This window comes from Lepus europaeus, chromosome 9, assembly GCF_033115175.1.
Source record: "Lepus europaeus isolate LE1 chromosome 9, mLepTim1.pri, whole genome shotgun sequence".
NCBI classification, from domain to species: domain Eukaryota; kingdom Metazoa; phylum Chordata; class Mammalia; order Lagomorpha; family Leporidae; genus Lepus; species Lepus europaeus.
In genome coordinates this window covers 117,134,239-117,149,568 of record NC_084835.1, presented here as the reverse complement: position 1 = coordinate 117,149,568, position 15,330 = coordinate 117,134,239, and the positions used below count along the sequence as shown (strand labels likewise).

The 15,330-nt window shown below is 38.3% G+C and overlaps 1 protein-coding gene across 5 annotated transcripts in view; it reads left to right on the top strand.

Annotated features, from left to right (window-relative positions):
* The window catches only part of RTTN (rotatin), a 231,755-nt gene that overhangs the window by 197,754 nt on the left and 18,671 nt on the right, over positions 1 to 15,330 (top strand). For all 5 annotated transcript variants that reach the window (XM_062201793.1, XM_062201792.1, XM_062201791.1 and 2 more), the window contains 3 exons: positions 820 to 917; positions 2,229 to 2,306; positions 13,902 to 14,028. In XM_062201793.1, the coding sequence (XP_062057777.1) occupies positions 820 to 917; positions 2,229 to 2,306; positions 13,902 to 14,028 (303 nt within the window). The remainder of the gene's footprint in view (positions 1 to 819; positions 918 to 2,228; positions 2,307 to 13,901; positions 14,029 to 15,330) is intronic.

Sequence of the window (15,330 nt, the reverse complement as noted above, 5' to 3'; positions counted from 1 at the left end):
ACAAAGAAACACAGTTTTGATGTTAAAAATGACAGCATCAGATGATCCTATATTTTCATATAAATTTCCTTTCTAGAGTGTTGTAATTTCCCCTCTTGACATCAGGAAACACAGGTCTGACAAAATGGAATAACAGCATCATCAAATTCATTAACTTCAATTGTGATTTGCTACTAAAACAAATTATACATGCCTCAAAACGTCAATTAGATTTGGGGAGTATCATACCAGGAACTGAAAACATCATTTCAGTTCACTTTTTTGTTTACTCTCAGTAATCTTTCACCATAAAAACATTAAAATGAAGCAAGTCAGAAATATAAAGTGTTGGATTCAGCATTGTGGTACAGTGAGCTAATCTGTGGCCTGCAATGCTCGAATCTTATACTGGAGCACTGGTTCAAGTCTCAACTGCTCCACCTCCTGTTTAGCTCTCTGCTAATGTACCTGGGAAGGCAGTGAAGGATGATCCAAGTATTTGGGTCCCTGCCACCCATGTAGGAGACCTGGATGGAGTTCTGGGCTCCTGTTTTCTGCCTGGACCAGCCATTGCAGCCATTTGGAGGACTGAATCAGTGTATGGTAGATTCTCTCTCTCCCTCTCTCCTTCTCTCCCTCTCTCCCTCTCTCCCTCCCTCCCTCCCTCCCCACTGTCCCCTCTATCACAATGCCTTTAAAATAAATAATCTTTATAAAGAAAGAAGTATAAAGTTCTTTTGTTATTGTTGTTGTTATATGTTATATAACCACTGTTATATATGGTTTTAACTTATTTGGAAAGGGAGTGTCCTTTTGACAATTGCAGACTTTGTCTTTTAGCTAATCTCATAGAGAACTGCATGGAGCAGATGAAGCACATTCATGCACAACTGAACCTAGATTCTCTGAGGCCTGGAAAAGCAGCACTGAAAAAAAAGGTAACTGTGAATTCTGAAATTCTGGGTAAAGGAATGGCTGTATATGGAGAACTTATCTCCAGTGCCCTTGTGCCTATAAATGGGTACAGGCTTCAAATTAATGTCTGATATATTCAGTAAGAAAAATTAAAGAGATTTCTACAGTAGCAGGTGGTTGGCTTTTATTTTTCTAAATTCTCACTTGAAGATATTTAAATGATAGTTTTCCTGATGTATATTTGTCATAAATATTTGGAAATACCTACATGGGCAGATAATACTGTGGCATAAATTTTTTATGCTCCACAATAAGATCTTTTTCTTAGTATAAACATGGGCTCATGAGAGAATGAGAGCTATAAAAACTACAGTTTATTAAATGTTTACTGTATGCCAGGTAGTGTTCAAACATTTCATATTAATTACCTCATGAACAAACACTCACGACAGCATAGTCACACAACTGGTGATCGATGAAGCCAGAATTTGCCTGTGTATCTGAGTGGTTACAGAGCTGGTACTTCAGTCTCTGTTTATCTCTTCATGAGACTTCTGAGTATCTTTTCTGGTGTTGACTCTGTTGGGCTCATGTTTAAACTTATGTTCACATGAACTTGTAATAACATAGTTATATCATAGCTGTGGTTAATAATAATAACGTTAGTTAGTAAGATCTGCCACACAGTATTATTCAGAAAATAAATGTGTGTATATGTATAAATATATACTTAGGAAGGTCCTTCAGAATGTTCAGGGAAAATGCGTATTGTGAAAAACCTAAGCATAGATTTCTAATTTTTTACACCAAAATAAGCTTATTTTTTAATTCCATCTTCCACATTTTGAAGTACTCTCATACACATAGTAAATGTGTATAGGAAGACCATTCATTATAGCAACACTCTATGTCCATGGCATTTGATAAGATATTAAGACAAAGCCTTAATTGATGCAGGGGATTGATTGTGTTTGTTTCTTTTCTTGCCTCTTTTCCTTTTTCCCCCTTAGCCAGAGGCCCTGACTTTCACTGGGAAAGTCAGTCAGCACCTGATATGATTGAAGACCAGTCAGTACTGCTTCACTTTATGGAGATGAAACATGGAGGCTATTATATAGCTTGAGTTCCTCTGTGCTTGATAGAACAGAAATAGCTTCTATGTGGTGGATAGTCTCCTTGAGAAATGGTCACTGCTCAGAGCCTGTTAGCTGTCAGCCCCTCAGTTACAGTGGTCAGGCGTTTTAGAGCATGGCTGCGCTGTGCTATGCTGCCAAGGGGATACAGTTACTCTGTGTGGCTGTGTTCACATTTTTCACTGCTTTTTGTTTAAACAGGAGGATGCTTTTATTAAAGAATTGAGCATTACCATGCAGCTCCTAAGAAACTGTCTTTACCAAAATGAAGAATGTAAAGTAAGTAGAACTCCTTTTCAAAATTTTGATAACAGTGCTGATATTAAGTAGTTTAATTTTTATATGAGATAATTAGGAGAAAAAATGGAAATTTCTTAGAATTTTCTTTTTTTTTTTTTAGATTAAACAATCAATTGGTACTTAAGCTCAGTATTAATTCAGAGACATAGATGCTCCAAATTTCTTTATGCTTCAACACAGGTTACATTTATTGGTTACATCAGTGTTTAACCTTAATCTTATCACTGAAACTTCACCTTCACAGACTTCAGCTTCATTCTGTACTCTTCTGCTAAATGTGTCTTTTTGTAATTAGGATGAAATGAATGTGTGCCTTATAAGGTAGATTTTTTAAAGGGGCCTTCTCAGAGCTATTCTTTAGAAGAATAAGTAGCAGTATTTGTAGCAATAAGGGGAGAAGATGAGTATGGTTCCTGCTTCAGAGTAGGAAGTATTTATAGCTGCTGCCTAGGATGGTTCTGCTGACTCCCTGTGACAGGTACAGAGCTCCCCATCTGAAAACCATTGAGGTATTTTCTTTTTCTGTAAGCATGAGTGCTGTCATTTTAAACTATTGTGTTAGTACTGCATAGGATATAATCTTTTGATCATTTTGATTTGCTTGATCTATATTGGTACAACACTTTTGAAGCACTAGATTAATTCTTTAATGTGGAAGTACTGTGGAAAATGAGTAAAACAAAGTTAAATTATAGAAGCTTCTTTGTTTTCTAATTCCTTAGCTTTTTGGCCCTTACTTGTAGTAAAACTGGAAAAAATATGTCTGGGACATGAACATACTAAACACAGATTCCATAGGCTATGTTAAATAACAAGACACATGACTAACAATTTACATTTTGAAACAATCTGATGGAAGTATTTATTTATATACTTTATTAAGATTCCCAGTATATGAATTTTACGAACTTTTTCTCAAAATAGAGGTGTTTACTGAATTTATAATGCCAAATCGTATCATTGTGACTTGGTACAGTCAATATTCATTGATGATTCTTTACTCAGGGAATACTGTGAAATAATTCCCAGACAGGATCTACGTGTAGAGATTTAGGAAATGCCACCCTGGCTACTAGTTACAAGCATGGAGTTTACATTTTTATGGATAGAAGGAAATGACTGTGATACGCCAGGCAAAAGAAGACCTTAACCTTGGCAAGCAGGAAAGGGAAGGAAGTGGAGCGTAGACTCGATGTCTTGAGGAGAAAACAGAAATGTGGAATGACTTCCAGACTCCATATACAGTGATTCCCAGTGCAAGAACACATGGCAGAGCCGAGCATAGGTTTGAGAGACAGGTGCTCAGTTGTGCAGATACTAGTGGAGAATCCCTTTGGGTTTTTCAAATGAGGGGACAGGACATGGGAGCATCCATTCTAAGAGCACACCACTGGATAGCTATGGGCTCCCACTTTTATTTAGAGGGTACCAGCAAGTCTGCAAGCCTGCAGGCACATAGACAAGGTTATACATCCACTTAAGGATTTGGGAAAAGGAATTCGCTCTGGTGGACTAACATAGGGATTAGAGCTGTGTTGTAAATCTTCAGAGACAGGCCTGTTTAGATGCTCATGAAAATTTACAAATTTCCGAAAATACTCTAGGTACCAATTCATGTCCATTAGCCCCCTGCTGCTCGTGCTGCACATTCCTTTTGGGTAGGTGCGCCCAGCCCTGGCCTGTTTGGGTGTGAGCAGAAACTGTGGCTATGCCTCTAATTTCAGGGGGTGTGTCCCACCCCGAGAGGCACTTACGCAGCATCTCTACAGGGACATCTAGTTGAGGACACTTGTAGTCAGCAGAACACTTGAAACTGGGGCTCTGAAGAGTCAAATAGGCTGGGGATAGTAGGAATGTGTAGATGTTGCTTATGGTTTTGACTGTGGTTGAAATTTCCCAAGAGAATGTATAGTGAAAGCCTAGGTCCCATCTTTGGGAAATACTTATTTCAGAGAAGGCAGAAAATAACCAAGGAGAGTGCTGAAGACAGAATTTGGAGATGATTCAGTACAGAGCAATAGCATGCAAATAAAGAAAAAAGAGACCTGTAGTAAATGCCACGGTGCATGAGTGTTTGCTGAAGTGGTCTCAATAAAATCATCAGGACAGAGATAAATTGGAGTTCGTTGAAGATCAAATGTAAGATGGAGAAATAACAGCAGTAAGAGTGCTCTTTCTAGAATCTTGGTCATGAAAAGCCATTAATAATTTAGAGCACATAGCATTAAAGGAAGTTAGAGTGTTTGTTTTTCAACATTTAAACTGCCTAAATACAAATGGAAAAAGAACCAATTGGCAAGCAGTTATTAAAGAAACAGGAAGAAAAGAAATAGTCCATGGATAAAGACCCCCTAGGAGATGGAAGGGGTGTATTCAGAACACAGAGGATATATCAATCTGTGACAAAAAGAGGAACACATGTGCTCACTGCTGGGCAGGCAGGAAGGGTGAATGGATGAAACTAGAGATTGTGTGGACAGAAGGGCAGGGTAGATAGGATTTACATGTAATTTGCTGCTCTCTTCTCTATGAAATAGCATGCAAGCTTATCTGCTGCAAATAGAGGTGTGTGTGCCAAGTTTACACAGAGTGGTGACATGAGAAAGACCTTCAGAAAGAACACTGGGGATGGCATCAAAGCTTGTGGAGAAAGCTGAGCATTGGGAATAACTTCCCAACTGTTCTGCCATTTGATACTCCATTACATTTCATGGGTGTGTGTATTTATGTGCATTCACATGTGTGTGCACATAGGTCTGCATATAACCCAGTAATTCTTGTTCATTTGAAAAAGATATTGCTCCTCCCTCCTAACAAAGAAAAGCCCAGGACCAGATGGCTTCACTGATGAATTATACCAGGCTTTTAAAGAATTAATTCCAATTCTGCTCAAAGTATTCAAAGCCATTGAAAGGGAGGGTGTCCTCCCAGACTCCTTCTATGAGGTCAGTGTCACCTTAATTCCAAAACCAGGAAAAGATACAACAAAGGAAGAGAACTAAAGACCAATATCCCTGATGAACATAGGTGTACAAATCCTCAACAAAATACCAGCTAATCAAATCCAACAATATATCAGAAATACCATTCACTCAGACCAAGTGGGATTTATACATGGTATGTAGTGATGGTTCACCATAAACAAATCAATAAATATGATACATCACATTAACAAATTAAAGACTAGAAACCATATGATTATTTCAATAGATGCAGAGAGAGCATTTGGTAAAATACAGTATCCTTTCATGATAAAAACCTTAAGCAAATTGAGTAGAAGGAATATTCCTTAGCACATTCAAGGCAATATCTGACAAACTCACAGCCAACATCATATTCAATGGGGAAGAGTTGGAAGCATTTCCGCTAAGATCTGGAGCCAGACAAGGATGTACACTTCCACCATAACTGTTCAATATAGTCCTGGAAGTTTCAGGCAGAGCCATTAGGCAAGAAAAAGAAATCAAAGGGATACAAATTGGACAGGAGGAACTCAAATTATCCTTGTTTGCAGATGACATGATGTTAAAATTAGAGAAACTGACTATTGGAACTCATTAGAGAGTTCGGTAAAGTGACAGGGTATAAAATCAACACACAAAAATCAATAGCCTTTGTATACATACAGACAATGCCATGTCTAAGAAAGAACTTGTAAGATCAGTCCCATTCACAATAGCTACAAAAAATGTTTAAATACCTTGGAATAAATTTAACCAAGGAGGTGAAAGAGCTCTGCAATGAAAATTACAAAACATGAAAGAAGGAAGTAGAAGACAAAGTAGAAGAGTCTTCCATGTGCATGGGTTGGAAGAATTAATATCATCAAGATGTTCATACTACTCACAGCAATTTACAGATTCAATGTGATCCCAATTAAAATATCAATGAGATTCTTAGATCTAGAAAAAATTATGCTAAAATTCACATGGAAACACAAGAGCCCCATAAATAGCTAAAGCAATCTTAAACAACCAAAACAAAGCCAGAGGCATCACAATACCAGATTTCAAGATATGCTACAAGGCAGTTATAATCAAAAGAGGCTGGTACCAGCAAAAAAAATAGACATGTAGACCAGTAGAATAACAGAAATCAGTCTATGCATCTACAACCAACTTATCATTGACAAATAGGCTAAAATCAATCCCTGGAAAAAGTACAGTCTCTTCAACAAAAAGGTGCTGGGAAAATTGGATCTCCACATGCAGGAATATGAAACCAGACCCTTACCTACACTTTATACAAAGATCAACTCAAAGTGGATCAATAATCTAAATATATAACCTGATACTATTAAATTACTAAAGCAAAACATCGGGGAAATTGTGCAAGACATTAGCATAGGCAAAGACTTCTTGTAAAAGATGCCAGAAGTGCAGACAGCAAAAGCAAAAACAGACAAATGTGATTGCATCAAGTTAAGAAGCTTCAGCATTGCAAAGGAAACACTGAACAAAGTTAAGAGGCAACCAGCAGAATGGGAGAAAATATTTACAAACCATGAAACTGATAAAGGGTTGATACCCAGAATCTATGAAGAGGTCAACAAACTCAACAACAACAAAGCAAACAATCCAGTTAAGAAGTAGACAAAGGATATGAACAGGCATTTTTCAGAGGATGAAGTTTAAATGTCCACCAAACACATGAAAACATGCTCAAGATCACTAGCCTTCAGAGAAATAAAAATCAAAGTCACAATGAGGTTTCACCTCACTCCAGTTAGAATGGTTCTCATACAGAAATCTACAAACAATAAATACTAGTGAGAATGTGTGGGGAGAGGTTCCATAACCTACTGTTGGTGAGAATGCAAACTAGTACAGCCATTGTGGATGATAATATGGGGATTCCTCAGAAAGCTGAAAATAGGTCTACTCTATGACCCAGCCATCCAACTCCTGGGAATCTGTCAAACAAAATGAAATCAGCATATGAAAGAGTTATTTATACTCCTATGTTTATTGCAGCTCAATTCACAATAGCTAAGATATGGATTCAACCTAGATGTCCATCAACTTATGACTGGATAAAGAAAATATGATTATTTATGCACTGTGGAATACCACTCAACCATAAACTTGAATGAAATCCTGTCTGGAGACAGTTATACTTAGTGAAGTGAGCCATTCTCCAAAAGACAAATACCATATGTTGTCCCTGATCTGTGGTCACCAAAAGAGTACAAAAAAAGTGTATATTAGCAAAACAGACATTTTAGAACTAAATATTGTTAACATCCCATTTTTCCTTTTTTTTAATATATTTTTTTTATTTAGTAAATATAAATTTCCGAAGTACAGTTTATGGATTACAATGGCTCCCCCCCCCACCATAATTTCCCTCGCAACTCGCAACCCCCATCTCCCGCTCCCTCTCCCTTTCCATTCGCATCAGGATTCATTTTCAGTTATCTTTATATACAGAAGATCGATTTAGTATATATTAAGTAAAGATTTCATCAGTTTTCACCCACACAGAAACACAAAGTGTAAAATACTGTTTCAGTACTAGTTATAGCATCACTTCACATTGGACAACACATTAAGTACAGATCCCACGTGAGAAGTAAGCACACAGTGACTCCTGTTGTTGACTTAACAATTTGACACTCTTGTTTATGGCGTCAGTAATCACCCTAGGCTCTAGTCATGAGTTGCCAAGGCTATGGAAGCCTTTTGAGTTTGCCGACTTAGATCTTATTCCAACAGGGTCATAGTCAAAGTGAAAGTTCTCTCCTCCCTTCAGAGAAAGGTACCTCCTTCTTAGATGGCCCCATTCTTTCCACTGGGATCTCACTCGCAGAGATCTTTGATTTAGGTCTTTTTTTTTTTTTCCTTCCCCATAGTGTCTTGGCTTTCCATGCCTAAAATACTCTCATGGGCTCTTCAGAAATATCCGAATGCCTCTGAGGCCAGAGTGCTATTTAGGACATCTGCCATTCTATGAGTCTGCTGTGTATCCCGCTTCCCATGTTGGATTGTTTTTTCCCTTTTTGATTCTACCAGTTAGTATTAGCAGATACTAGTCTTGTTTGTGTGATCCCTTTGACTCTTAGACCTATCAGTGTGATCAATTGTGAAGTGAAATTGATCACTTTGACTAGTGAGATGGCATTGGTACATGCCACCTTGATGGGATTGTATTGGAATCCCCTGGCACGTTTCTAACTCCACCATTTGGGGCAAGTCCGATTGAGCATTTCCCAAATTGTACATCTCCTCCCTCTCTTTTTCCCACTCTCATATTTAACAGGGATCACTTTTCAGTTAAAATTTAAACACCTAAGAATAATTGTGTGTTAATTACAGAGTTCAACCAATAGTACTAGAACAACAACAACAACAAAAATACTAAAAAGGATAAAGTATTACATTGTACATCAACAGTCAGGACAAGAGCTAATCAGGTCATTGTTTCTTATAGTATCCATTTCACTTCAACAGGTTTCCCCTTTGGTGCTCAGTTAGTTGTCGCCGATCAGGGAAAACATATTATATTTGTCCCTTTGGGACTGGCTTAATTCACTCAGCATGATGTTTTCCAGATTGCTCCATCTTGTTGCAAATGACTGGGTTTCATTGTTTTTGACTGCTGTATAATACTGTATAGAGTACATGTTCCATAATTTCTTTATCCAGTCTACTGTTGATGGGGATTTGTTTGGTTCCAGGTCTTAGCTAATGTGAATTGAGCTGCAATAAACATTAATGTGCAGATGGCTTTTTTGTTTGTCCATTTAATTTCCTTTGGGTAAATTCCAAGGAGTGGGATGGCTGGGTTGTATGGTAGGGTTCTATTCAGGTTTCTGAGGAATCTCCAGACTGATTTCCATAGTGGCTTAAGCAGTTTGCATTCCCACCAACAGTGGGTTAGTGTCCCTTTTTCCCCACATCCTCTCCAGCATCTGTTGTTGGTGGATTTCTTTATGTGAGCCATTCTAACCGGGGTGAGGTGAAACCTCATTGTGGTTTTGATTTGCATTTCCCTGATTGCTAGTGATCTTGAACATTTTTTCATGTGTCTGTTGGCCATTTAGATTTCCTCTTTGGAAAGATTTCTATTGAGGTCTTTGGCCCATCTCTTAAGTGGGTTGTTTGTTTTGATGTTGTGGAGTTTCTTGATTTCTTTGTAGATTCTGGTTATCAACCCTTTGTCTGTAGTATAGTTTGCAAATATTTTTTCCCATTCTGTCGGTTGCCTCTTCACTCTCCTGACTGTTTCTTTTGAAGTACAGAAACTTCTCAATTTGATGCAATCCCAAATATTAATTTGGGCTTTGACTGCCTGTGCTTCTGGGGTCTTTTCCAAGAAGTCTTTGCCAGTACCTATATCTTGCAGGGTTTCTCCAATGCTCTCTAATAATTTGATGGTTTCGGGTCGTAGATTTAAGTCTTTAATCCATGTTGAGTGAATTTTTGTGTAAGTTAGGGGTCTTGCTTCGTGATTCTGCACATGGAAATCCAGTTTTCCCAGCACCATTTATTGAATAGACTGTCCTTACTCCAGGGATTGGTTTTGGATCCTTGATCAAATATAAGTTGGCTGTAGATGTTTGGATTGATTTCTTGTGTTTCTATTCTGTTCCATTGGTCTATCCATCTGTTTCTGTACCAGTACCATGCTGTTTTGATAACAACTGCCTTGTAGTATGTCCTGAAATCTGGTATTGTGATGTCTCCGGTTTTGTTTTCGTTGTACAGGATTGCTTTAGCTATTTGAGGTCTCCTGTGTCTCCATATGAATTTCAGCATCATTTTTTCCTGACCTGAGAAGAATGTCTTCGGTATCTTGATTGGTATTGCATTGAATATATAAATTGCTTTTGGGAGAATGGACATTTTGATGATATTGATTCTTCCAATCCATGAGCATGGAAGATTTTTCCATTTTTTGGTATCCTCTTCTATTTCTTTCTTTAAGGTTTTGTAATTTTCATCGTAGAGATCTTTAACGTCCTTGGTTAAGTTTATTCCAAGGTATTTGATTGTTTTTGTAGCTATTGTGAATGGGATTGATCTTAGAAATTCTTCCTCAGCCGTGGCATTGCCTGCGTATACAAAGGCTGTTGATTTTTGTGCATTGATTTTATATCCTGCTACTTTGCCAAACTCTTCTATGACTTCCAATAGTCTCTTGGTAGACTTCTTTGGATCCCCTAAATAAAGAATCATATCATCTGCAAAGAGGGATAGTTTGAATTCTTCCTTCCCAATTTGTTTCCCTTTAATTTCTTTTTCTTGCCTATTAGCTCTGGCTAAAACTTGCAGAACTATATTGAATAGCAGTGGTGAGAGTGGGCATCCCTGTCTGGTACCAGATCTCAGCGGAAATGCTTCCAACTTTTCCCCATTCAATAGGATGTTGGCCGTGAGTTTTTCATAAATTACTTTGATTGTATTGAGGAATGTTCCTTCCATACCCAGTTTGCTTAGAGTTTTCATCATGAAAGGGTGTTGTATTTTATCAAAGGCTTTCTCTGCGTCTATTGAGAGAATCATATGGTGTTTCTTCTGCAGTCTGTTAATGTGGTGTATCACATTGATTGTTTTGCAAATATTGAACCATCCCTGCATACCAGGGATAAATCCCACTTGGTCTGGGTGGATGATCTTTCTGATGTGTTGTTGTATTCTATTGGCCAGAATTTTATTGAGTATTTTTGCATCTATGTTCATCAGGGATATTGGTCTGTAATTCTCTTTCAATGCTGCATCTTTTTCCGGCTTAGGAATTAAGGTGATGCTGGCTTCTTAGAAAGAATTTGGGAGGATTCCCTCTTTTTTGATTGTTCTGAATAGTTTGAGAAGAATTGGAGTTAGTTCTTCTTTAAATGTCTGATAGAACTCAGCAGTGAATCCATCTGGTCCTGGGCTTTTCTTTGTTGGGAGGGCCTTTATTACTGTTTCAATTTCTGTCTCAGTTATGGGTCTGTTTAAGTTTTCTATGACTTCCTGGTTCAATTTAGGTAGGTTGCATGTGTCCAGGAATCTATCCATTTCTGATAGATTTCCCAGTTTGCTGGCATACAAGTCCTTGTAGTAATTTCTGATGATTCTTTTTATTTCTGTGGTGTCTGTTGTTATGTTTCCTTTTTCATCTCTGATTTTTATTGATTTGGGTCTTTTTTTTTTTTTTTTTTAGTTAGTTGGGCCAATGGGGTGTCAATTTTGTTTATTTTTTCAAAAAAACCAGCTCCTCGTTTGGCTGATTTTTTGTAATGTTTTTTTGGATTCAATCCTCTTGATTTCTTCTCTGTATATTAGCAAAATTGACATTTTGAGAACTGATTATTGTTTAAATCCCTTTTTTCTACTGTTGTGGAACATTTGTTGTTGTTGTTGTTGTTGCATTCTTTATTTAGTAGAGGGTTAAGATGAATTGAAAGTATATCACTGTAAAAAATTAAAAGAGAGAATATGGAGGAAGAGGGAGAGTAGAAAGTATTGCTGGAGGCCATCTCCAGCAGGTCCAGGAGTTCCCGAAGGTGTGGGAGGCTTCCACGTGACAAGGAGAGACACACTCACAGCAAGGCTGATGACATGGCTCCGATGAGGGAGCACCAGACTTTATATCTACACCCTAAGTTATATCCACTGTTCATTTTACACAATCTTTACTGTTCTCATAAATTCTGCAAATATCTGCTCATTAGTGATCCTAACCGAGTTAATGATTCTTCCTTATAATAACAAAGTCTGTTTCCCATCCACTTTAAACCACTGATCTTATGTTATGTGTAAGTCCTCCCTAATCCTGTTTCCATAGCCATGTAACAATTTTAACAATTTCTTTGACTTTAAAGATTTACTTAATTTTTGAGATACAATAGAACAGAGACTCAAAGTTATTCTAAATTATACAATAATCGATTACAGAAAACATAGTGGTTATTTTGCAAAGAATCGGAACAACTACTTGTAACAATTGATTATTAAGATTGGAATGTCTACCCTTTTTTAATTTTTTTTATTTTTTTAATTTATTTATTTTATTTATTTATTTTTTTGATGGGCAGAGTGGACAGTGAGAGAGAGAGACAGAGAGAAAGGTCTTCCTTTGCTGTTGGTTCACCATCCAATGGCCGCCGTGGCTGGTGCTCTGCGGCCGGCGCACCGCGCCAATCCAATGGCAAGAGCCAAGTGTTTTTCCTGGTCTCCCATGGGGTGGAGGGCCCAAGCACTTGGGCCATCCTCCACTGCACTCCCTGGCCACAGCAGAGAGCTGGCCTGGAAGAGGGGCAACCAGGACAGAATCCGGTGTCCCGACCGGGACTAGAACCTGGTGTGCTGGCGCCGCAAGGCGGAGAATTAGCCTAGTGAGCCGCGGCGCTGGCCAATGTCTACCTTTTTTTAACTTTACTAGTAACCATTAACACCCTGCTCAAACAAATCCATTCATTACACATTTCCTTTCCATAACCCTTCATTACTATTTAGTTTTAGTAGCTCATTTAAGACTTACTCCCTGATTTTGGTAATTACCTTATGTTCTTTCCACCAGGCCACACAAACTAAGGTATTTACAAGTCATTAGTCTATGATAAGACATACTCTAAGTGGATTATAGCAGGAGACTGAAGATCTCCAAGGACCCTCTTATCCGCAAATCAGGTCTAACTGCGTTCCATATACCCTACAGTTTGGAGTTCCCTCTAGGCTTTTATTGTAGGTAACTGAAGCATCAGAAGGGGTTGAATTATTCTAGGAGGATCTAGTACATCAAACAGCTCAACTCTCAGTGAGGTCATTTTGAGCAGAGGTCGTTTCTCACAGATTTTCAAGAATATAGAGATCAGCAGCGAGATCACCAGGAAACTCTGGCTTTCTTGTATCAATAAATCTAAAACCACCAAGAGGACCGCAGCTTGTAGTTCTCAAGCCCTACGGAGACAGACCTCCTGCTGTGACCTTGTCAGATAGCGGAAGTTGCCTTGGTGGCTTCAAAGTATCACTATGCTCCTAAATCTCTTTATATTAATTACATAAAAGTTATTTAAAGAAAGATATTGCTGGACTCAAGTATTTTATCTATATATTGCCCTGGTAGTAACTAATCTATGATAAGAGTTAAGAATTTGGTTATTTAACATAACATTTAAACTGAATTTTACTATTTTTAAATTATTGACAAACTAATTTACTTTTGATACACAGGAAGGAGGTGAAGCAGGGTAAGAGAGGATTACTCAGAGCCGATAAGGATTTTACTTAACCACAAGTTGCCATTGCTTGACCGTAGCAGAGCATTTGTCAGAGTGTGTATTCGTATTGTGAGCTATCACTCTCCTGCTTTGTTTATACATGGCAGCATTGGTTTTCTACGTTTCCCACATAAGTGGCATGTCCTAGTCCCCTCGTCTTCAAGGGATTTCCTGAGATTTCCTCGCCACAAAGCCTGCTGAACCTGAGGCAGCAGTCCATCTGCAGGACCTTGGTGCCTCTCATACCAATCAGAACAAAGATAAATTCAGTTTTCCTCTTATTTTGGTGAGAACTCTATGTGGATTTGATTTCAGTTTTATATTTTCATATCTTCACACTAATCTGTCGCTTTTTCCTTCCCCAACAGGAAGCAGCTCTCGGTGCTCATCTTGTCCCTGTCTTGCACTCTCTCTGGCCTTGGCTTTTGATGGATGATTCGCTGATACAAATTGCCTTGCAGCTACTTTGTGTCTATACTGCAAATTTTCCAAATGGTAAAATAATCCACTATTTTCTTTTAATGATAAACTGAAATCTTGATTTTATATAGTGTTGTTAATGTGGATTAGAAAAATTAATGGCTGTTTTGAAGTGTTTCTTCTAGATGCTGAGCATATGTTGATCACAGGTGAACTTTATTCTAGGTATTATAAAAGCAGACAAATAGTCTGTTTCTTGACGTGGGAGAGTCACTAGATAGGAAATAGGGAGAAACTGGCTTGAATATATGGGAAGATTTGATGTGGAAAAGAAGAACCCACGAGTTCAGTTTGGTCATGTTAAATATGAGGTGTCTGTTCATTAAAATGAAAATACCAAGTTCAAGTTGAATTCAGCAGAGAGGTAAAATGAAGATTAAAAATGTTGGGAGTTTTATTAGTTATCTATTGCTGAATGGCAAAGTATTTCAAAACTAAGCACCTGTAAACTACAGTCATTGAATTGTCTGATAGTTTCTGTGACTCACCAGTCTGGAGGCAGCTTAGCTGAGTGGTTCATACTCTGATTCTCTCACAGGTTTCAGTTAAGCTGTTGACTGGGCTGTGCATTGCCCGTTTTGGGGGGTGGAGAGGGGTAAAGGGTGGCAGTTGACAGCCTCAGTTCCTTGCCAACTAGGCCTCTCCACAGGCTCCCTTGCAATGTGGAGGCTGGCTTCCCTGAAAGCAACTTCTCGAGTGATTGGGCTGCAGTCTGCTGTCCTCCAGTGCAGGAGGGACATACTGCACTCTTGTCTTCTGGTCACACAGACCAGCCCTGGCTCAGGGAGGGAAAGGGCTGAGGCAAGGCCACTGGAGCCATTTTGAAGGCTGTCTACCTTGGGAGTCACTGTCCGAAGAGATTGCATTTAATTGGAAGCCATGGGGCTCTTTGAATTTATCTAGAGAGAATACCTAGACACAGAGGGAGAGCCTCATTTCTAAGCTCTGGAGTACATCACCTGTTGGAGCTGATCAAAGAAGAGAAATCAGCACTAAAGGGAGATGAGAAGGAGCCAGTGGCATCCGTCTGTGCCTTGTCCTCCTTTACTGAGTTCTGTCTATTATTCAGAGATAGGGGAGTTAGGAGGAACACGGAATGGGTCATTAAGTATTAAGCAAGAGAAATATACACTTTAATACAAGTCTTTTGAAACTAATTTGTGTTGTTTTCATACTGAAAATCATTGTGAATATTAGAAATGGTTAGGTTTATAAAATTGACAAAGAAATTTTATTTTCCTAATTCTAAACAAAACTGCATCATTTAATGGCAGTTTTGTGTAACAGTTAATGGAAACTTTGGTATTTCAATACTGC